At 37.1% G+C, this 24276-nt stretch overlaps 4 protein-coding genes across 4 annotated transcripts; 2 read left to right on the top strand and 2 right to left on the bottom strand.

Moving 5' to 3' along the window:
* Nucleotides 1-4176: 4176 nt before the first annotated feature.
* LOC110750713 (uncharacterized) lies at nt 4177-8541 on the top strand. The gene is made up of 8 exons (XM_088254803.1): nt 4177-4570; nt 5358-5852; nt 6662-6827; nt 6989-7286; nt 7431-7503; nt 7574-7664; nt 7799-7878; nt 8141-8541. The coding sequence occupies exons 1-8, from the start codon at nt 4490-4492 to the stop codon at nt 8390-8392; spliced, it is 1536 nt and encodes a 511-aa protein (XP_088110929.1). The 5' UTR covers nt 4177-4489; the 3' UTR covers nt 8393-8541.
* A 328-nt stretch (nt 8542-8869) lies between these two features.
* LOC110750712 (Transducin/WD40 repeat-like superfamily protein) lies at nt 8870-14553 on the bottom strand. Its single transcript, XM_088254801.1, has 11 exons — nt 14052-14553; nt 13255-13569; nt 13075-13183; nt 12898-12991; nt 12011-12098; nt 11819-11902; nt 11016-11112; nt 10845-10932; nt 10564-10669; nt 10387-10479; nt 8870-9606 (listed from the first exon to the last, which is right to left on the bottom strand). The coding sequence occupies exons 1-11, from the start codon at nt 14217-14219 to the stop codon at nt 9208-9210; spliced, it is 1641 nt and encodes a 546-aa protein (XP_088110927.1). The 5' UTR covers nt 14220-14553; the 3' UTR covers nt 8870-9207.
* Nucleotides 14554-16173: 1620 nt separating this feature from the next.
* On the top strand, nt 16174-17160 carry FLA11 (FASCICLIN-like arabinogalactan-protein 11). The gene has a single exon (XM_021951087.2). It carries the CDS (start codon nt 16277-16279, stop codon nt 17012-17014), a length of 738 nt encoding a protein of 245 aa, XP_021806779.2. The 5' UTR covers nt 16174-16276; the 3' UTR covers nt 17015-17160.
* Nucleotides 17161-17563: 403 nt separating this feature from the next.
* On the bottom strand, nt 17564-22310 carry P58IPK (DnaJ P58IPK-like protein). Its single transcript, XM_021951095.2, has 9 exons — nt 22067-22310; nt 21054-21219; nt 19995-20196; nt 19657-19817; nt 19482-19575; nt 19072-19284; nt 18870-18950; nt 18373-18591; nt 17564-18223 (listed from the first exon to the last, which is right to left on the bottom strand). Exons 1-9 carry the CDS (start codon nt 22167-22169, stop codon nt 18005-18007), a joined length of 1458 nt encoding a protein of 485 aa, XP_021806787.2. The 5' UTR covers nt 22170-22310; the 3' UTR covers nt 17564-18004.
* Nucleotides 22311-24276: the final 1966 nt, after the last annotated feature.

The following is a 24276-nucleotide window of genomic DNA, read 5'->3' as shown; positions in this document are numbered from 1 at the left end:
ATTTTCATTTATCGATAAGAGTAGTTTAAAGCGAGATCCATTACTATTAGGCCATTATCTAAGTTTCTATTGTCCCCTTTTAATTTTTTACTTTTCCAGAGTTATTACCCCTATAAAGAATTTAGCACTTTTACGTTTAATACTCTATTATACACGTACGTACGTATTTTTCAATCATACATTCGTGTTCTGTACACGTCTAAAAGACTCAGTAAAATTCATGAAGAATTAGTGACCCAACTCATATATTTGGTCACTGGTTTAACACTAGTTGTGACCACTCATTATTTGGTCACTATTGACCTTTTTTCTTGTAGTGATTTACATCCCCAACAAAAGACAACTAATCCACCAACTGGTAAGAAAATCAATGTGAAGTGAGATATTGCTGGTATCCCTGCAACCGAGGTCATGTGTACGAAAACCCCTCCACCAATATCGTTTGTATTATAAAAAAAAAAATTAAAAAAAAAAAAATCAAAGGCCTTCATTGTTGAACCTTCAGGCCCATGCGTTTAGGCTTAGAATTCATGCTACGGGCTGAGAGTCGTTTATTACTGCCAGTACTGAGACTGAGCTCAGGAAAGGAAGTAGGAATAAAGAGACTCAGAGTTGAAGCTTGAATAGCGTGCCTTGTTGTGTCCATGACCCTCTCTGTACCTCTCCCAGCTTCACATTGCTTCACAAAGGTAAGTTCACATTTACCAAACTTGTCGTCAACCAAACAAACCCTAGCTTGAGCTGCTGAAACAATCTTAGAAAAACTTGGGATTTGAAAGCAGGAGTGGGAAAATGCTTCAGGAACAGGTTTTCTTCTTCAATCTCTTTTCTCAATTGCCAGTTATGCTTACTGTTATACTTGGATATGATTAGTTTTCATAAGATATTAAAAATATGAGCATTAGAGATCAATTACATAATAGCATAAGGCTAATGTATCCAAGTATAACAGTAAGCATAACTGATAACCTCGGAGCTAGGCGCATTAGAGATCAATTGCATATTAAAATTCGCCCGCCTAGGCGCTAGGCGGCCTGGGCGCAAACATTTGTGAAAAATTATATATCATAAGGCTAGATGATTAAGTTCAGGATTTCAAAAAATTTAATCTGATAACCTTTTAGTTTCATTTTCCAATCTTCTTTTCTTCCTGGCTAATGTTTCTGCAGGCAAGAAAATACAAGTTTCCTTCACATCAACCGAAAACTGAAATCTTGTTGGGGTTTTAATTCACATATGACGAGTATGCTATTCCTTATCTATAGAAATAGTCACGTTTAATCTGGTGCCCTTTTGTTTTGTATTAATGCCAAACTTTGACTGGTTTTCAGAAGTAAGAAGCGGGATACGAAATCGGAGCTTTCTTTATATCATAAGGCTTCAATAAGGTTTCTTTATTATATCTTTCTAATTTTATTTTAGAAAATCAATTAACCCCCCAAGAGAAGAATAAATGCAAAATCAATTAGTTCAAGAGGATAAATTAAAGCTAATGACAAGTGGTTAAGACGGTCTCCAAAAACTAATCACAAAAAGGTTCAAAAGACTCGTGATTAAGAAGGTTTAACTAGTCTAGTCCCATTAATGTTAAGTTCATCAAACATGAATTAGAACACTTGTTCATTTTAATTGAATACAATATGTCCTAACCTGTCAGTCACGGAACAAGATAATCATAGGACATAAACAAAACCCCCCTTCTACTTTCCCCCTTTCTGCATAGTTGGGGAATCCTTGGAAGTAAAGTCACCAAATCTTCAATCCTTGAGTGCATGAAAGGTGAAGCTAAATCTTGGCTTTGCCTTTTTCATGCGTGGGGCTCTATACATAACTAAAGCTTAGCTAAGCCATAGCTAGCAGCAATACTCATTCGGCACTCACGAAGTGGGCGGGACCCAAATCAACCCAAGCCAAGACTACGTGTACGATCGATTTTCATTGTTCTTGCACTCACAATTTACAAATATACTTTGAGATTGACAAAGGTTCTCCAGTTCACTTCTGAAAGTGCTATTTCTGAGTTGTGGTGGTCACTAAGTAGCTTAGCTGTTGTTGTTGACATGCATTAAGATTTGGTGTTTTTCATTTGAGATCGATATATATTGCCAAAGTGTCATGAAGTTCGAATATGAGATCATTGATATGAAAATCAAGGCCCTTTTCTACTGAACTAGACCTCGTTGACTTTGAAAATATGCACTAGTCTAAACCAAATTTGCTATAAGATTATGACTTCCTTGTCAAGGCATGGCCAACACTAGCAACAAAATTATGATCTTTTGGACGAAAGGAGAGGTGGAAAACTAAGCTTTCAATACATTCTTATATATAAATTGAACGACTCTGATGCTGTGGCCAAAGTGCCACATTAAAACATTCTAAGATAAACCACAGCCATTATTTCAAAGAATATTTTTTTTATTTTTGTACGTTGACTTCCACACGACATAAAATAACAAGGGTATCTAATCCTATAGCAACTGAGCTTTCAACTTTATTTTCAATATAATATATATTGTTGATGATACTTGGAGTAATATAATCCCAATAATTACAATGATTATGATTAATAAGGTTGAAATATTGGCATAAAGAGATAGAGGCTCAGCTTCTTGCTTTTTTCATCACTACCACCATATATATAATTAAGTAGAAGAATATGTGGCCGCATTTTCGTGAAAAAAAAAAGTGTCTTTAAAAGGCTCCCCCTACGATACTGACCTTTTGGTCTAATGATTAATTAGTCATTTCTTTTGTTTGATATTTTGGTACTTATTTTTCTTATATACATAATGTGATAATTTAAATTACTCTAAAGTATTCTAATATATAGGTGAATGATTTGAACTTAGGTGCAAGGGTGCAAGAGAACAAACTCACTATCTTGTCCAACTCGCCTAACCCAGACTACGAAAAATGAATATTTTGAATTAAAAGGCTTGTCTGCTACTTCATTCTTTCTAATGTACATTATCCCAATGCCTACCTATAAGTGAATTTTCTGAGACTAGATTATTATTCCCTAAACCCTTATTCAAATGCTGGATTTGTTTGCTAATAGCCATTACTAAACAAAAACTATTTTTCCAAGTTATATTTAGAGATGAATATATATATGGGATGATAATGACATTTTATTTTTACAGTTTCTGATCTCAAAGACGTTGACCGGCAGTTTCCTGAAAAATCATTTTGTTTTGGTTTTTGTTTTTGTTTTTCTTGGGACAGGTTATGAAAGAATGAAGGCAATCTCAATAAGAATAATATACATTTGAGAAAGAGGAAACGTGTACGGTGTATGCCCAGCAAAAAGAAAAAAAAAACCTTATGAATGTGACATATTAACTCATTCAACATTAATTTTTTATGACCTGATCACAATACCGCCCTTTGCTAATTTTAGTAAGATTAATGCTGCCCACCTTCAAGATATTTTTGGAACATTTGAGTGAAAACACTTGAGACTTCAAACCTCGGCGGCTGCACATTGTTTTTCAATTACCACCCTTTTTTCTTCCTCCGAAGAACAATATCTTGAAATTCTATTAAATTGTTTATTAAAAAAATATATATATAAGATAAGAACTTTCGTCATATTGTGAGATGTGACAATTAAGAAAATATGATAGCATATGTGAAATGTGATAGAAGTTCCTTTACTAAATAATCCAGCATTTTATGTTATCAAACAATTAGACTAAATAAGTAATGATATAGATATCATCAGTGTCATTCAATTTTGACTTTGTTACAGAAGGTTCTGAATAAATCTGATAGACGATAATTGTTGAGTTTGTAAAATGAAATTCCCTAACCATACTAAACTAAACTAAAAGAGTTCCAAATCTATATTTAAATGCTTAGTGGTTAAGTATAAGTTTATCTAACTGATTTGAAAGGATTTCGATTCTAAACTACATTGGAATCCTTTCAGGCTAAACAAGGAGATTTCAGTTATTCGAACCAAGTTAAAAGGGAATTTTTAGTTCTCAGATTTTGTAATGTTTGTATTAAAAACTGCTTCACAATTGACCGTTTGATAACATAACACGGTGACATTATTTTCTTTATTATGCTAAAAATAGGTTATATTTGTTTGTCACCGCAAACTGCAAAGCCCCAACACGTGCTAAAAAGCTAAAACCCTTTTAAGCTTTTATACTCTGTCGCCGATGCAGCCGAACCATCTTTCCCATCCCCTGTTGCAAAATCTGTGGGGCCCTTTGAATTGAAAGAAACACAAATCCGTTTTGGCATTTGCTTTGCTTGAGCCTTGAGAGAGCTCCATGAGTCTGAGACTATGAGCTGCCCCCTTCTCCTTCACTCTTCTCTTTCTCAGCTGCCACTTGTCCATATATCTCTCTGCCTTTTCAGCTCCTCTGCACTATCTCCCTGGTGGGTTTTGGCGGTTTTTGCAGGACCAAGAACAGAGCTTTCTCAGAATTCATTTACGTGAAGAAAATTAAGCGGCCTTTGCTGGGACCGAGCTATGGCAACTGGAGAAGAAACCGTTGCTAAAGAAAATGATGGTGGCATTTCCACCAACAAAGCTGGCCCTTCAATCCAAAAGGTTCCTCATTTTCGCTTCCTTGTAGAAAAATCTATGATGGGTTGTTCTGATATGTTTATTTCCTGTTCATAAATTTCATTACTTGTGGATTCAATTCATCTTGCCGGATAATGTTTGTGATTATATCTATGTTTGTGTTTAAAAACTCAAACTTGAAGTTTTTTTATACTTAACTGGGTGAACCATAGTTGATATGTCATACTCATATTCAGCTATGCAATTATTGGTTTTAGTGCACAGCCAAGACAGAGTGCTGAAAGATATCAATTGATTTAGGGCTCCATAATCTGTCAACAACCATAATATCAATCTTCAGTTGATATTTGTGTTAATATGAAATTCAAGTTAGAAGCTTCCAATTCCTTTTAGAACTAGTCAGGATTTACACTGCTATTGTTTTCATTCTGTATTTCTTCTTTATTTTTTTATTATAATTTTTTTGGACAAAAAAGCTTACTGCTGATTTTGGCTTAAAATTATGTATTTTCATGTTGCTCTGAACAAGGGACAAATCACATGATTATGTTCTTCTATAAATCTGCTTCAATATGTATCCCCTTTGGTCTTCCCTTTATGCTGGCTTTGTCCTCAATCTGCCATACCTATGCAAGTGAAGTGAAATTGACTCGAGCTAGTTCTTCAATATTCATTTCTTATTTTTCCGTTCATCATAGATGTGCTTGTCTGAGATTGTTGTATAACTGGCATGATCAGGAAAAGATAATGTGAATGTAAAATGCGTATTTTCGCTGATCCTGGATGATTTCCTTTTGCTCTTCTTTTGCAGGGTGGGGACGCCGCTGAGATAATTGAAGAAGCTCCTCCTGGTCAACCATGGAGACGACAGAACCTCATCTTACAGATACCTTCAAGAAGTCTTGAGGATGCCAAAGAAGATTTTGTGAGGATAAACATGCCCCCAACGCCGAGTCTCACTCCCAAAAGAGTAAACTTCTCCCCATTACCCAGCCCTAGTGTAGCCAAAATCAGTGGGTCCCCAGGTCCCTCATCATCAAAAGCTAAATCAACCATAAAAAGCCTCCTTCCAAAACTAAGTTTCAAACATCGGAATGCTACTTCAGAGATTCAGAAGGCTGCCACTCTAGCCCTGGGAGGCTTACCTGCGGGGACACATGAGAAGCCTTTAATTTCAAGGACATGGTCCTTTACAAAGCTTTTGACTCCTAGAATGAAAAATGCATCATCCTTGCCTGTAACTCCAATTGCTCACTCAAATCCAGAGTCTATGCATGGAAACACAATTGATATGCTCAGTTCTGTTGTGAGTATCTATCACTTGTTAGCTTGAGAATAATTAATGCATCGAGAAGAATTTAAGTTGACCATATTGCATGTTTATATAATAAATAAAATCTCAGATACGATCTGGAGGTCCTTTAAACTTACTGTGTAGTGTTCAATTTTATTTAAGGATCATTTAACTGATTATATTATCTACAATGGGGAGGAAATTGCTTTAGATTTATCGTATATCTGTGTAAAGTTTTGCTTATTTTGGCAGTTCTACTTGCTAGTAGCACTCTACAGAGCATTAGCAAAATTCCAAGATAAGTTTAAATCTAGTTGATTTCCTCAATGTCACATGTACTGGTGGCAGTGCACCCACCCTCCTTGTGAAGGGTTCCTGGACTTTCCCCCTTAATTTCCTGTGCTGATTCTACCGAACATATTACTTCTTGGACCAAAAAGATAACCTTTTCTCTCTGGTTCTTTACAACTTCTTGGAGAATAAATGAGAGGGGAGTTCATCACAATGGAGGATAGATTAGTTTTATACAGTTTGATTAGCAGCCCAGTTTTCCGTTGGTGCACCACATATTTTTTCTTTTAAGCAAAAGCTAAAATATGGTTCCTATTCTTTCCTGTATCAATTTGAGTCCCACAGTGAGTTGTCCTGCTCTTTCATTTTACGATCCAAAAGTTTGTTACTTTTTAAATTATCTACATGAGGTGCTTCTCTTTGATCTTTCATCTGAGTCTAAAAATATGTCTATTTTTTGCTTGCAGTTCAATTTTATTAGTATTGAGTATTTGTACCATTATTTTTTGTTTCAATTCCTGACTTTGCAGAAAGGAGAGGCCCAACTACCCATTCATCGTTCACAATCAGTCCCTGTGATTAATAAAGATGGAAGTATATATTTAGGTGGTGTCATTCGTGTAATTCCCACCACACCACGAATGCCTGAGAGGGCTGTCACAACAACTTCAAGCACATCCCCAGTAACTGACACTGGTAAATTTTGCGTTTTAATTGTCTTTTTCCACATCCACAAAAAAACCTCTCCTATCCCTGTGGGTACCAGTTGTCTGTATTTTCAGATTCTAGCTACCTTTGACCCTGGTTTTGTAACTTGTGATAACCAACCTATGCCTTATCTTAGTCTTGCGGTTCAGATGGAAGTGATGATGGCGGTGAAGATATTGCTGTAGAAGAAGCTGTTTGTCGAATTTGCTTAGTTGAACTAGGTGAAGGTGCTGAAACCCTCAAGATGGAGTGCAGTTGTAAAGGTGACCTTGCTCTTGCCCACCAAGAATGTGCTGTCAAATGGTTCAGCATTAAAGGTAATAAAACATGTGATGTATGCAAGCAAGAGGTTCAGAACCTACCCGTCACACTTTTACGAATTCAAAATGTTCAGACCCTTAATTCTCGAGGAAGTAGAGCACAGCAGACTGAGGTTACTCAATATAGGCAAGTGATATTTTAACTGTTATAATGCACAGGAAAGGGAAATTTCTGCGCTTACTATGTCTGTTGTGTATGGTCTTATTTTTTAATATGTTCAACACCACCTTCTAGGATGGGATAATTAATAATTAATGCAAAAATTTCCAGGGTTTGGCAGGATGTTCCCATCCTTGTCATAGTCAGCATGCTTGCTTACTTCTGTTTTCTTGAGCAGCTTCTAGTAAGTCATGCAAATTCTATGTACTTTTTCTTTCTTAGCCTTTCAGTTCCTAAGTAAATCAATTGGACAGGTGGGCAAAATGGGATCGGGTGCAATTGCTCTCTCTCTTCCTTTTTCCTGCATATTGGGTCTTTTGGCAGCCATGACATCAACCACAATGGGTAGGGCTACGCTTGAAATTACTTATCTAGAAATATTTTCAATTTCATGAATTCATTGATTTTCTTGCGACTAAGAAGAAAAAAAAAAGAATTCAATGTCTTTCTACTATACTGACTTAGAAATTCGTGTACAGTGAGAAGAAAATTCGTCTGGGTTTATGCAACTACTCAGTTTACACTGGTGGTTCTCTCAGCACATGTACTCTATTCATTGGTAAGAGTTGCTCAGCTACTCAAGTAGTGATAGGATTTGTGAAGTTACTGCTCTGCTACTCCATTCATGAAAATGTGATGATTCTACTTAGTGAAAAAGTTTCTCTGTTTTGGGTTAAAAAATGCTTAGAACGAGCAACTGCTGAACAATAATCTTATTGTCAAGTGAAAATCCACTAAATCTGTGATGAGGCGTTAAGTGTTGAATATTGGTGTTCACCTTCGTATCCATAGTGTCTTATATGTTCTTGTTGGGTCTACAGCTTCACATGCATGCAGTTCTGTCTGTTCTCCTGGCCACTTTTATGGGGTTTGGAGTTACAATGTGTGGAAATTCTATTATTGTTGAGGTTTTTAGATGGAGAGAAAGATGGCTTTTTCAGTCAAATCGACAGCGTGGTTCTCAGGAGGTGACGCAGCCGAATCAATCACCAGAGAATGCACAACAAGCGCAAACAAATCCTCAACAGCTTGAAAATGAAACTCAAGTTGCAGAAGCTATTCATGGCAGCTGACTTCTGTACTTTAACATGCACTAAAACCATAGTTGCATACTAGGAGGGGCTGTAAATAAATATAGAACATGTTAAGAGTAGTTGTATATAAACTATTTCGCATGTATAGCTTGGCCTTAGAAAAGTTCAAATGACAACCCGTGGTGAAACTTTTGGCGTCCTTGTATGCATGCATATATTTAGTGTTCTAGTGAGGACTCAACTTAGAGCCAGATTGTTCGACTCATCCTTCATCCTTCAATATGGTCTAACGATCAAAATTGTTCGGATTTTAGGTCTTCCTTCCGGATAATCTTTTTTTGGGTCAAGTTTATCATTCTTTTTCAGCCACATTCGATACGACACTTTGTTTCTGCTTGAATCTAAAAGTGAGCTCTCTTTTTTTTAATTAAAACTAATCCAATAAATGGTTCATAGAAAGGGTAAGAATGCATTAAGGGCTGTAAAATAAATTACCAGTCAACGGCACTGCTGGGATGAAACAGATCTCAAGGGAGCAACATCATATCATTCCTGTAGGTCAGTAAATATACTCTAGCAAAAGCCGTTTTGTACTTACAAATGGGGGTTTTTCTCCCTCCCAGCCTCTTACTGCCTTCAATGACATTTTTGTCTATACAATATAATCAGTTGGTTGCATGGCAATGCCGGTCAGATTACGCTTACAAAGTGCTATTTCTGGAAAAACCAACTGGATGACAAAAGAAAATTGGCTACACAGGCAAATGGAACTGTAACCCAATGGGGAAAAAATTTCGGAAAAAAAAATGTCGAAGCTTGTTTTGCATTTGTGTCTTCAATTGATGACAGTCTGGTCATTGCTTGTAACTGGAACTACCAACCTTGCCTGAGGATAAAGGCTTCTCCTTCAAGCTGGTGCTTAACACAGTTTCAGAGTTGTTTGATTGGCTTTCTGAAACCCCGGGTCTCATCCAAACTTTTATATGCCCTTCTCGGCAGACAGTGAGAACAGATTCTTGAGTAAACATCAAGCCAGAGAGGGGTTCAGTGTGTACACGGTGAGCAACCAGTGGTGAGATTTTTGGAACATCTCGCATGCTTGGAGCAGGCTGCAGAGTACCCACTGGAAGTGCATTGTCCCAATGAGATGACTGGCTTCCAGCACTATAAGTGGGGGAGCCACCAGGAGGGCATCGCCGCAATGGCACCACAATCTCATCCATTTCCAGGTCCCACAGAAGCAACTGGGTGTCCTGCACTCAAATGGATGAGCATAATGAAACAAAGAAATATCATATGGTTTTGAACTAGGAAACTATTTTCCAATTAAATAACTAATATTTTCAAAACTTTCGCTGTCTCATTTCCTTTCCCTATCTCCAATCTATAAATACATTTTTAACTACTATGTTTTTATCCACCTGCAAAAAATATCCGCAATTGTAAAAGTAAAAGGGAGCAAAAGACAACCTACAAGTCAACTTTACTCTCTCTGTCCTTACCCATGTGTGGTGGACCATGGGTAAGAACTAACAATGAATTATCAAATACTACATTTTCAACTCAAACCATTTTCCTTTCTAAACAAAACTTGAGCCATATATCTCTGCTATGGCAATTGGTCTGCATTACGAGACTGACCATCTCAGTTGTTGGCTAATTACTCAAACATTTTCTTTTCATAATCCCTTTAAGTAAACTACAGAAAGGGTAAAGGAAGAATACCGAGATAAGTTCATAACTTCTCTCAAATGCACTCATTTCAAATCACTATAATTTTTTACGTTGATTGTAAATCTTAGCATACCTTTGTAGGTTCACCAGTTATAGCTCATATTAAACTTTCTATTGAAAACTTTAAATGTCAAATATATGTAATGAATAAACAAAAGCAGAGTTTTGGTAAGACAAGAGAGCCAAGAAACAATAAAAATTTAGCGAAGGAAATTACAATGGAATTATGGCATTTTTATACATGAGTATCTGATTATAAAAACCAAAAATCGAAGACAAGACCAATATTTTTCTGATACCTGACCGACGGAACCAAACCGGTACATGATAGTCTCCCCCATACCATCTGAATTTGGTGATGACCAATATGAATCAAAAGCCACTCCACTGACCTGCCAACATCATCCAGTAAGAACTTAGTAAAACAGCCACAATCAAGTAATTAAAGCAACCACGATGCTATTTAAGAAAACTACCCAAGAGTTGTGCCCCTCTCCCCATGCTACAACTTTCCGATCTTCCATGCTCCAAACTTGAACTAAATCATCTTCACCTCCTGTCAGTATGTATTTTCCATCCATGCTGTTCAGCAGCATTTTGTAATCAATCATACTATCATCTAAGAAGTATAATAATATCTTAATGCAAAAAGGGCCAAATACTACAGGAGTTTAAATTTAAAGGTAATCTACAAGATCGGAAGAATATTACAAACACCAGCAGCAAGCTTCAATGAAAAACCAATAAAGATGCACACCTCCAAGCGCAACACAAGAGAGCACCGTAGTAACTTTTGCCGCCACATATAAGTTGCTCTTTTGAGTAGTCAAAAACGCGTAGATAACCTGCATTCAGTAATTAAATTTACATCATATAATTTGCAAACGATAAACTACACAATCCAAACAATACTATATTGACATTATACCATCTCTTCCAACAGTTGCTAAAAAGGCCCCATCAGTTGAGAAAGCAATACTATTAATTGAACCATGGCAGATATGCCATCTGGCAATTGGGTTACTCTGCACAAGAAAAATAGGAAGTCAACATAAAATTGTAGGTGGATAAGGAAGCAGAAATAGAAATTCAGGTTGTCAGATGCACATATCTCCCTTCTAATTATCTGACATTTATCGTAGTCATTTGGTTGATGCAAATTCAGTATTCGGCTAATTAACCACAGTGACATTCCAGTATAGCGCACATAAACCTGTAAGACCTCAACCAGATTACCTCAACAAATATATAAGGATTTACTAGAGGCTAGATCCGTAAAGATGCCTTGAATAACTGATGCTTCGCTCCTCGACATTGCACAAGGGGGAACGGGCTTCTTCAAAGACATAATGATAACTTAAATAAACTAATAGACGGCTAAGACAACTTAACAAATGAGAAGATTGTTGGTTAAAACAGACTAGCAGATTGAAGATTGAGTCTCACAAGTCAGAAATAATCCCTGTATTAAACTAGGGATCTATACTTTAGAAAATTACCCAAACACAGCACCTAAAAAGACTTATATCTAAAATAGGACACAAACTGAGCATCAGAATAACAGCAAAGTGTCTTATTCACTGTCAAAAGTGCCAACTAAATTCACCATAGTGACATAGCTGCAGCATGTATCCCTTATCTAATTTATAGACAAACTTGATGAGCCACTTTCAGAAAAAAATAGCTACATGGGAAACAAAGTTAGAAAAGGAAATAAACATAACTCAATACCTTACTGTAACGTGCATGTGCAACAGAAAATTGAGCTTGATCTTTGATAACAGGGAATGAAGAATCGCCTGCCCCATCTTTGCTCTAGAAAAAAACAAAGATACATAAAAAACACTCAATTACTTAATATGCAATCATGGAATACAAAATTTACGGCAGCGAAAAGTGTTTTTTTAGATAAAAGGGGCTTGCCTTTTCATATACATATAGATTCCCATCAGCGTGAGCAACAACAAAAGCACCATCACCACCAGGAACCCATGCAATACTAGTACAACGGCTGTGGAAAACAGGTATTAATCAAAGTACCCCACACAAGTGTACAAAAAAAGTCAAACAGACAGAAGGCTCTCGAATGATGCCCATTGAGGAAATGACAAACACAAGCTAAAAATCAATTATTGACAATTGCAAAATAGTCAAGTTACAGGGACTAAGTTTTCTGTTTGCTCACAGGTGCGGGTGTAGCAACAGTTCAGTTAGCTCCCACCTAGCAGTTTATAAACCAAAGGTCCAAAGTGTACAATAAGGCATCAAAAGGGCACTGGTCAAACATCTAGAGAAACATAAGGTTCTCGAAACCAGAAGATCCAGAATACACAATAAACTTCTGATCATGGCTGAAGTGAAGGAAAAACGAATTAGCCCTTGCAAGAGTGATGAAACAAGACATATACCCATCAACTTGCAGCCATATAGTAGAGAGGAAACTATACTGGCCAATTTGAAGCCTACTAATCCAGAACTAGACTAATATTCACAGCCACTTCTAGTGTTCTTTATTACTTTTTCGGTAGTTAAGAAACCTTCTAGCCTCCACAGAAGCGAACTAAAAAAGTTAAATATATCAACACATACTGCATCAGGGAGATAAATTGCAGAGTAGCAATCTTCAACTTATACTAAACTTTTGACATTACGGACAGAACCATGACTGGGTGAACCTTTTATACAGAATGACTTCTAATCTACCTCTAATGTCACACAGAGAATCATCTTTGAAATAAAGAACCCTTTTGAAGTAGATAAACTAAAAACAAGAGGAAAAAAAGAAAAAGGCGAGAGAGAGTTAATCTTGCCTGCTACTAATAGAGCCATCTTTGTTATAATGCTGAGCACCAACAAGCTTCTTTCCAACATCCTGCAATTGCTGTCTGAGTGACACTGAGTAGACTACAAAAGTACACATACAACAATTCAAAACATTGAACTTCAAAAACAAGATTGCGATTTCAAATTCAAACAAACATTTGTACCGTCGCCAGAATTCAACCCAATAATCAAATCATGACCATCCTTTGCGTCTTGATCAAATGCGTGGCACGCAGGGTTTGAATTACTGAAATGTATAGACTTTACTGGATCCTACATGCAACAAGAAACGTATCATAAACCGATCTCAGCGCCTAAACCAACAAATGGAACTTCAAAAATACCTTGTCTTGAGAATTCAAATCACTAATGAAGATTGCATCCCCCACATTGAAGATCAAGTAAGTCCCTTTCCCATCAAAATTTGAAGTAGAAGTCGAACTACTTGAACTGGAAGCCACCAAAGACCCAACTCTACTACTCACACTGACACTCTTACTCCCTCCATTCCCTCCAACAAAGCTAAGTGCCCGGCTCCCATTACCACCACCCAACAACCTTGCTGCAGCCGAACGTACACCACTGCCAGTGCTGAAGCTTGAAGATGATGCAGTCGGGGTTGATGGAGCAGGCTTGTCTTTAAGATGTGCTAATGTCACCTGATAACCAACGAACCACAAGGCTCTTAATTCTGATATCATATTTTAAAAAAGGCTTGCAGAGTAAATTAACCATACAAAAAAGTACTATCATACAGGTACCCCAGTAGATGGACCTGAATATTCCATAAGTTCACTTATAATCATCCAAAACTGCACTAAGAAATTACATTTCAAGAAAAAGTAGAAAAAGGGATAAATGGTTTCAAATACTGGGTCTTGAAACACCTCATATTTCCAGCATTAACATTTCTTTTAACACTTCAGTTAGAAAATCAAACACTCAAAACAAAACCCAGACAATAAAAATCTAATTTTCAATTCTTCTATCATACGGGTTATAACCATTGAGAAAAACCCTAACAAAAACAGAAAGCTATAAATAACAAAAAAATATCTTCACAAAAATACCCAAAAATGGCTAGGACACAGTGAAGTCCCGAAATGGGTAATGAAGGAAATTAATGGCAGAAATTGAGTACCTGAGTGACGGTTTTGCCATGAGCGTAGTGAAGGAGACCCGAAGAGTGGGTTTTCTCGTAGTGAAGCTTGTACCTTCCCTCTGGGGTCTTGAAATAGGTCTTGAGACCCGGTGACTGAGCGTTGCTCGACGAAGTCGTTGACATCATACCGTTGGAAGTATTGATCATGGTGGCGATTACAATAGACCTTGGAGCATACGATCATGACCCCTAGGGTTTAAAATGCTTCTCCTTTCTTCTTGTTTTGAGTTCGAAATTGATATAGAAAGGTGGGTTTTTGCTCTGTTCGTGTTAATGGGATCAAATGGACTGTCTGGTTTGCGGCTTATGGGAACGTTGTGAGAAAAGTGTTTGATGGTAAATTTTTAATGGTTGGAGATTTGACTTTGTACTGCCAGTCAACGCAGTGAACGGTTGGGATCAAAGTTTTTTTTTTTTTTTTCTTCTTTTCTTTCCTCTGAAACTTCAGGTAGTGAAGAGAAGCAAAGCTATGAACCAGCAAATGACAATAACAGGAGCAGATTTGATTTCAACTGGAAAAGGGGTTGGTTTGTTCACTTTAAGACTTTCCTAATTAAATAAATATATAAAAAAATTGGGTCTGCAGACTGCAATCAAAATTGTGTCTTTGAGATATTCTGTGATATATTCTTATGTGGTACCCAATGTGTAGGCTTCATATTATTAATCTATATAAGAATGACTAATGCTAGAGATACCAAAATAAGTGTTTGGATTTCAGTTGATGTATACGTGTTATCAACCTTATTCATTTTTAATAAATCAGTTATTATATGTACTGGTCACGTTTTTTGAATCGTGATAGTGTTTTATTTGTTCATTTTAAGTCGAACTTCAATAAGTTCTAACAAGAAAAATAACCATGTCACTTGCTACAACATTTGGTAACTCATAGGAAAATTATGTTGAATCTAGCATTATTGTATTTGGTAATTAAATTTTCAGAAAAGGTTTGGCAAATACTGGAATTATTTTTAGAAGAGAAGGGAGAGAATTGCTGCATTGCAATATGCATCCATTGTGAATGCAAGGATGGCCCCTTGGGTTTTGCAAGTACATAAAGAGCTCAGATTAGAATTAGCCTGCTTTCGAAAAAAGTACTTACTTCAACATGAATCTGTCTGGGCCAAGTTTGAAAAGAATCAACAAGCTTAACAAAAGAGATTTTACAACTAGGGTCCACTTGGAATATAGACCAGCCCAATTTGTTCCAAAACTTGAACAAATTTGGATCTCAAGCCCGCTTTGATATCATAATATAATACTAGTACAATACACAATAAACATAGTTGAAAAAGTTCTTGACCATAGAATTAATGGAGGACCCATTGGTGGTTATTGGATCTAATCTTGATATTGGAAGGATGTAACACATCAGAGGAAATGGTTGAAAATGATTGCCTGCTGAACTGTTTTTCTTCAGTTTGCTTAAAGAGGATACTTAAATTTCCAACGGCCATGCTAAAAATGATTATGATATCAGTAATTAGTAATTAAGATGAATATAGATGCTTATTGTCTGTTAATGAGAGTTTAATCTCATCTAATCCTTCATTTACATGCATGTATCTCAAAAAGGTCATTTCATAGTTGGAGTTTCAAATTCTAGACTTAACCCTTGTTTAGTTGTTAATTAATTTGTCTCACATGTTATTTGAGCCAAGACAAATGCTTAGATCAGATTATACTGGTAGTCAGAAAATTTATCAGAAAATTTACTGTTATCATGGAATTGTTCATGGCAGTGACACTTCCCCTTCCCTTTGAATCTTATATCAATTTCAAGGGTCACCAAGAATCAAAGAATTGCAAAAATTGGTCCCACCCTAACTGCTTATTATGAAAACTTGAACTTCAAGCTTTCTCTTTTGAAGTTGCACCAAACAGGAAGCAAAAAACCTTCATCATTCTCACTTATTGTACCCCACTCCCTTCAATCACATATCCAGCTATGTTTTCCTGCCCCACTAAGCAAAACTCAATCTCTCCTTCACTGTTCCTCTTTCTTACCAAGAAAAAGATGGATATTGGCTTCAGATGACATTGTCTTGCTACCTTAAAATGACTCCCTTTCACCTAACTTCCCACTCTCTTTTAGTCACACCCACACAATATATACCCTCACTCCTCTCCAACCTTAGCCCATCTCCTCCACCTTCTCTTTCTGATCAAAACCCACCAAGCCAAAAACATAAAAATAAGGGATGGCAGCCTTATCTTTCTTTACATTGTTCACTTTGATCATCTTCCTCCACTCAGCCACAGTTTCTGCTCAGTCTCCAGCAGCAGCCCCTGCACCATCAGCAACCAATGTGACTGCTATTCTTGAGAAGGCTGGTCAATTCACCACCTTGATTAAGCTACTGAAAAGCACCAGGATGTCTGACCAAATCAACACACAGCTCAGCACCTCAAACCAGGGCATCACCCTCTTTGCACCAACTGATAATGCCTTTTCCAGCCTCAAATCTGGCACGCTAAACTCCATTTCAGAACAGCAAAAGTTGCAGCTTATGCAATTTCACGTCCTACCGAATTTCTTTTCGGTCTCACAGTTCCAAACTGTCTCCAACCCTTTGCATACACAAGCTGGAAATAGCAATGATGGCCAGTTCCCATTAAATGTGACCACAGCAGGGAACCAAGTGAACATAACAACAGGGGTTGTCAATGCAACTGTGGCTAATACCATATTTACTGACAATCAGCTAGCTGTGTATCAGGTGGACCAGGTGCTCCTTCCTTTGAACATTTTTGGCCCAGCAGCACCGGCTCCGGCGCCATCTGCACCCAAAAAAAGTGTTAAAGGGGCTGATGCCCCTTCAGGGTCATCGGACACCGGCAGTACCCCGGATGCATCTGCTGCAATGGGGCTGAAACACCATGGAATGATAGCAGTATCCACGGGGTTAGCAGCAATTCTTGCAGCAGTTTTCTTGTGATGTTGAGATGTTGAGTTGAATTGCTGTGGTCATCTGAACTTTTGTTTTGTTTTGTTTTGTTTTGTTTTGTTTTCTGTATTTCTGCTAAGAATTTTGTACAACTGTTATGATTTGAAATTAAATTGGACATTGTTCTTTTGAATAAACTCCTCCTCTCAACCCTATGTGTTCATAGATGTCTCCCTGGAGTTGCAGTAAGGAAAGCCATGCATCTTCATCCTAATGATTGTTATGCAGTAGAACTGTTGTAACTAGAAATAACATTTTCTGCTTCATCATACGATATATAAAAAACTGAGGAATTTGATGCCACTAAACAAACATAGGGAAAGAGCAGCATAGCTTATAAGAGTCAAACATCATTAGATTTTACGGCAATAGGGAATCAATCTATATTATTGATTGACTGCCTCCATTTTGTTGCTGCTAGCAAATTCCACTATTTTTGCTTTTGGATCTTCTAAATCATTCACACAGAGATTGTCCAGAGATAAATAAAAACTATATAGTTTTGAGTTGCACTAACAAATTAGGTGACAATAAGTGATATCATAAAACGATTCGCAAACATTTGCTGTGGTATAAACTAATCATCCAATAAAATACACTTTTCTGAGTATATACTGAATCTTTTGTTATTGAAAAAATTCACTAAATAAACTCAACTGCTATCCAGAACCATGCATGTTCAAGTCTGATGAGAACCCATTATCGAAAAGGGTACATGCAACATATACAGAAATGGTCTCACCAATTTCATTTAATCAACTAATACAAGTTGTTCTAGACTCGTGATGTTCCGCGTAGCAACTCTCAATGGAAAAAAAATCCATGTAACAACTATGAAGCCCTTTTGGGGTGGCTGAAGTATATCTCACCAAAAACCTGTCATCAATTAGTAAAACTGCTTTGGTGCTCCCCTAGAATGACACAGTTTATGGCTCTCTTTTGTGCAAGCATGGGGAGAGGAGCTCCATTCTTTACTGGAAATCAAAACTGGAAGTCGAATCCACCAGGAAAGCCTCCTCCAAATCCACCACCACCACCGCCACCGCCAGGGAAGCCCCCTTCGAAAGTAAATGTAAATTGTTGTGAGCCGCCACCAAAAGGGTTAAAACCGCCACCGCCACCGCCGCCGCCGCCCATTCCCATATCTTCAATATCTTCACCTCTATCATATTTTGTACGTTTGTCTTCATCTCCCAGAACCTGTAAAGGATTATATAAGGGTAAGACGGAACCAAGAAGTCCACATGTAAGATTCCTTTATTGCAGCAAATAAGTGTGGAAAATCTAGTTAAGGTTAAAGCTCAATAGGAAGGGAAGATTAAAAAGAGCTTCAGGGAAAATATTCAGACCTCATATGCAGCAGCAATTTCTCTGAACTTTTCCTCTGCTTCTTGTCTATTCTCAACATTTTTATCTGGATGCCACTGCAAAGCAAGCTTCTTGTAGGCTTTTTTAATCTCTGAAATTGATGCAGTCTTTGAAACTCCCAAAATCTTGTACCAGTCTTTACGTTTGCTCATCTTTAAGGCTTTCTCGGCCTTCATCAATGCTTCTCGAATATTCATATCCTGCACAATAAGAAAAAAATTAATCCAAGAAATTTATCAACATTACATTAATGGACGCAAGTGCACAGAAACTCATGCACACACCCGAAGTTATGGTCGTATAGCACACTTAACACACAGTTACATTGATATAATATTGTTAATGGTATACCTATCCACAGAACAAGACATAAATATTTGGCTTCTAATCTAGCTAAGTTTATCTATTGTTATGTGCATCATATTACTTATTAAAGCACTAATCCAGCAGCTGCAACAGAGTAAACATAATGGCTAACCTGAGGTGATCGCTGAGCTGCTGATTTGAGATCTTCCACAGCTCCCTCCCAATCCTCTGTCAGAAGTTTAGCTTCACCCCTCTGTAAACACAAAATTTAGTAAATAAACTTGAGGACAGCCATATTTTACACTAAATGATACACTAATATTAAATTCTATGAATGCTGAGGAAAACAGGGCATAACAGAAGCACCAGCGAACCTGAACTAAAGCTTCAAGAAGCTCCTCATCAATTTTAAGTGCTTCATTGCAACTACTTAAAGCATCCTTTCCCCTGCCAAGCTTGACTAAGGCTTTACACAAGCCAAGATGAAGATGCACATTATGTGCAAGATGATTAGGGTCCAATGCTAGGGCTGCCTTAAATTCCTCTACTGCAAGGCGCAGCTTGCCCTTATTTACATTATCCTCTGCCTGCATAAAGAAAAATTGTCTGAAAGAGATCTCCACATGATGCATAACATGGTAATGGTTCACGCAGGCTCTAAAGAAGGCCAACTTATGAAATAGTTTCACTACCATTGCCAAACTTCTTGGCATTCCCTAGCCGTTGGGGAAGAAGAGGAAAAGTCAACAAAAAGAAAAATCAAAAAACAATTGTTAGGACTTACACTTTTAGTCTTCTTGAGTAAGTTTTTCAGTCCGAAATACGCTTTCTTCAGTTCACCATGCTCTGGATCTAGGCGGAGACCCTTTTGGTAATGCCTAAAGAAATTGTATATATTCATTTTACTCTAACCAAATTATAAAGAAATTACTCAAAATTTAACAGGGTGCTAATCAAACCTCTGAGCAACATCATGATCAGCTAAATAGTAGTAGGCACGGCCACGGAGTAATAATGCCTCCAGATTATCCTCATCTTCTTTGAGAATGTACCCAGCCTCAGCAATGACACCAGAATAGTCTTTAGTTGCTAACAACAATCTCACCTTCAGCAGTTTGGCCTACAAGAAACAATGTGCTCATGATTATGAGGTCAATAGAGTACTGAATTTATAAGATCCTTAATACCAACTCTCTACAATCAGCAAACGAGCTGTTTGGGTATGATGTATAACTACATGGAACTGAAATCAAACAAATGATAATGACAAAAAAGGAAAAGAAATAGATTTGATTACCTTTGAGCATGCTGGAGAGAAAACCAGTACAACTTTTTCAACGTACTCCAAAGATTTCGCATAGTCGCCTGATTCAGAGAGACTCAAAGCTGTCTCCAGAGCATTCTGAGACTGAATTAATTGCGAAAGCTCCTTTTCTGCAACTGATTCCCGTGGTTTTAGCTCCAAATACTTTTTGTAGCTCTTCTCTGATTCCTCATATCTACATCAGCCAAAAAGCGCCTGAATCATATAATTTTCCAATCAGAAATTGGAAAGGAAAGGGAGAAGAGAGGATTTTGAAAAGGTTCTGAAATCAATAAAAGCTATGTAAGTTATTGATATTTTTTATTTTCTGCCACTGTCTGTCTCAACTTACACCTAATGAAAACATACAAAGGATAAAAGTTGAATCGACCATTGAGTTAAGCTGAAGATCAACAATTTTGGTCTAATCATCAGTATTTTGGCAGCTGAATAGCTGTAGCCCAGTTGTAAAATGCATGAACGACTATAGACAAAAGCCCATGGTTCAGTTGCTTTTGAGCACACACAGACATGATTTGGATGCTGCACTTGGAAGCTTTGAGACAATGGGCCTCGGGACCATACTAATTATATCAAAGTAGATCGCAATGATAAAAGCAATGGAGTACAACCACAGCAATTGGAAAAGAAAAGGGGTTTTTTTAATAATAAGGAACAATATAAGTTGGGGAAAAAGTGGAGCTATAGATGTTAAAGGAACGGATGGATCAATCTTAGAAATAAAAACTTTGTTATAGATGAACTAGTACCGAAGACAGTAATTGATAATTTAAGAAGGGAGGTCTGAAAGGAACGCGTAGTTGAGGCAACCCAAATATCTTCACACATCATGTATTCAGTATTCCTAAATCTCATAGAGTCAAAAGATATCTGCTCTCATTAACATTCTTATTTTCACTGAAGATTTAAATAGAAAATGATAAATGCTGAAACATTCTTTAAAACAAACCAAATATACTCCGTTTCCTGAGAATGGTAATTATTTAAAAAAATAACAATTATGGTAAAGAAGTAACGTAATCGTAGAAGTACCTGCATATATGCCGAAGAACGGATGCACGATGGTAATATGCTTCTGAAAGTGTTGGATCTGCCTCTATAGCAGCATTAAGATCATTAAGTGCCTCACTATATCGCTTCACCTTTATACTCTGTGAAACCCTCTCAAACAACTCAGCTGCATTGCCTGGTTTGCCATCTGCACATGCGAGATTCACGTTATGTAAGCCATTATCAACACACATACGTACCAAGCCATTTATAGAAACTTAACAAACAAAAAACATAGCAGGCTTGGCATCTGTGTAGTCACAGAATATTCAAACTAACATGCCAACTCCATACGAATCAATATTGTGTACTTATTAAGACACCATTCCTCTAGACTTCCAATTTCCCGATTTTCTACTAAAACTGTAGAATCGGGGAGTTAATTCCTTTTTTCTCCACCAATATAATTACCATTTCCATTATGCGAAAAAAAAATAATTCTTAAAAGTGAATATTCCTACTGTTAAACATGTCGCTCTAACCCTTATTCAACCATAGTATACTTAATTTAGGGTACTGCACTCATTTACATACAAAACTTCTTATCAACCTAAGACGGGCCAAAAGAGGATCATAAACAAACAGAGCTATACCCTTCTAAAAGGGCTACACATAGACATAGTACAAGGTTCGTTCCCATCCCATGTATAAACATTGATTCTCTGATGGATATGGCTATGCTGCAATCTAGTTAAAGCCCAGAATGCAAAATTGACAAATACAAAACCACCATGTACTCTCTCTAGTACAATGGCTACCTACAGAACCATTGAAGAATACAAGCGCAATGAATGCAACATATAGTTTAATTTTCACTAAAGCCCAGAACACTGTTAACCCTAAACAACCACAAAGCAAGGATCTTTCAAATTTGGCGCAACAAATAAGACCACCCAACTAAAAAAAAGTGCGGAATTTAACATGAAGCGTTAGATCAATGAATAAATTCAAACAAAAGGCATGAAGATATAGATCAAAGAGTGAGTGAAACAGACCTAGAGCTGAAACCAGAGGTTGAAGAAGGAGGAGCTGGCAGACAAAGACGAAATGCAGTATGAACCCTGTGTACATCAAGCCTCTCCAGGCCACCATATCCATGGCGAATGAACAACTCCAAACCGTCACCCTTCCCCTCTCCCTCTCTCTCTCTCTCTCTCTCTCTCTCTCTCTCTCTATCCCTCAATTCTGAAACAAAGTTTGAGCATAAATTTTATTTATGTGTATTTTATGAACAAAATGATTTAATGTTAATACCAACATAAATTTGCATAACTTGCGTTTAATAGTAAGCTAGAGGAAGAGAGGTGTATTCGTTCCACGTTACTAGGGCCTATCGCTTAACTCCACGTGGATTTTCCTCCTTCGACTAACCGAGAGTTCTGTTGGCACCAGTCATGACCTGCCACGTCATGAAGAGGTGCAAGTCCATTCTTCTTCGAAATTGCAAAGCCCAAAATTTGGTGGAGTTTAAACACAACCCTCATTGGCAAAAGCCCATATAGAAACAAATATTGGGTGACTACAATAAACAAAAAGTTATTGGGCCTTTGCAGCCCATATAGAAACCTTATTGGGCCTATGTAAGGCCTCAATCGTTTGTTAAATCTGATTAAGCCAAAGTTTCCAACAAGTGACCTGAGATGGACACGAGTCTAACGAGTGTATGGAGTGTAGTGTACTTCACTCCACCCTAACATAAGTTGCTAAACCCGTCTCTGACTTGAAACGGTTACTATGATTCTTGTTAGACTGTTCATCGAGATTATGTTTCGGCATTCTAATAATGTAACGTGTCAAATTATCTATAAGAGAATACTATTGGTATTAGAAGTATAAGGGATGGGAAGGACGGTGTTGTTAGCTTCACCGCCAAGGGCAAAGTAAGTAATTTGATCATTTTGGTCTTAAAAGAGGAAAAAGAATCTCTATGTTCTTAGAATAACATGTTACATGTTCATCAAGTATAAAGGAAATACTGCCATTATTTAATATTTATACATGTTCAAGAATCTAGAAGTTGTTTTATAAGTTTGTGCTCAAAACTTGTTTCATAGCTCAAAACATGTTATAAAAGTAATAGAATGTTTACTTGAAATCAACACCTCAAACTTGAAAAGGGAAAAGCTCTCGACCCGGGTCTCAAAAAGCTAGTCATGACAAGTACCAATAAAAAGGTCAAACTCATTACACGATAAAGTTGTGAAATTGTTTTTAAAAATCGTTTTCTTTTCGTGTTGGTGCAAATTTGCAGGACCATTGGGTTTGGGGGGTTAAAAGTTGCAGCAATTCTAACACAAACTGCCCTTTCCATCTCCCTAGTCCCTACTACAAGTAGGGCTCTACCCCAAATTATTAAACAAAAGAAACAAAGATAGGGGGAAGTCAAAGGTCTTGTTTTGGTACACAGTGCCCTGCAACGGTTTCATAGATAGGGCAACACTAGTACCCTATGAAAGGACCTTTTACCTGAAAATAAGGGTCACCATTCACTCACTCACTCACTCACCCAGTCTTTTCATTTCACCCGAAACAAAATTGTCTGAGGAAACATTTCTGTTTTGGTGATTTGAGTTTTTAAATTTTCCATGGCAGATGAGATGATGAGTGGGGAATATCAAACAGGTTTGGTTTTTGGGACATCAACGACGTTTTCATGGTGCTTTTTCCGAGGATCCCACGTTGGAACCGAAAATATTCTCATTTATTATCTAATTTCCAAGGTTGTTGTTAACTATACATATTTTCTTATATACGCACGTCTGGACATTATTACTATGCGGAGGCTCTCCTTCCTATTTACAATAACATGTGCACAGTAATAACATTTGGATATCGACATAGAAGAAATTGGTTAACTATATATCTAAATTTCTCATATACACATATTAGAAAGTTTTAATAAAAACATTAGAAATAAATTAAATAAATGAACGCCAACAAGATAGGAAACTAGTTTTGTAATGGCTGAAAAGTGAGAGCTAAAGTCAAGCTCTCTTGTCATGGGCTTATCTTAATTCCTAAGCAAGTAGATTAAGAGACTATTAAAGAGTTCATTTTCTACTTTGAATTTCAGCAATGCAACTGTGTCAACTCATCATAATGCTAAATGGTCGACAATCACGTGTCGTTTTCCTTATGATTAACAATTACAAATCAAACTACAATCATCTTTCACATTAGATAACTAGTTAGGTAAAACCTCAAA

Source organism: Prunus avium, chromosome 6 (genome assembly GCF_965620075.1).
Source record: "Prunus avium chromosome 6, drPruAviu1.hap1.1, whole genome shotgun sequence".
NCBI classification, from domain to species: Eukaryota; Viridiplantae; Streptophyta; class Magnoliopsida; order Rosales; family Rosaceae; genus Prunus; species Prunus avium.
Note: the sequence above shows the minus strand (reverse complement) of the source record. Positions and strands in the feature narration are given on the sequence as shown.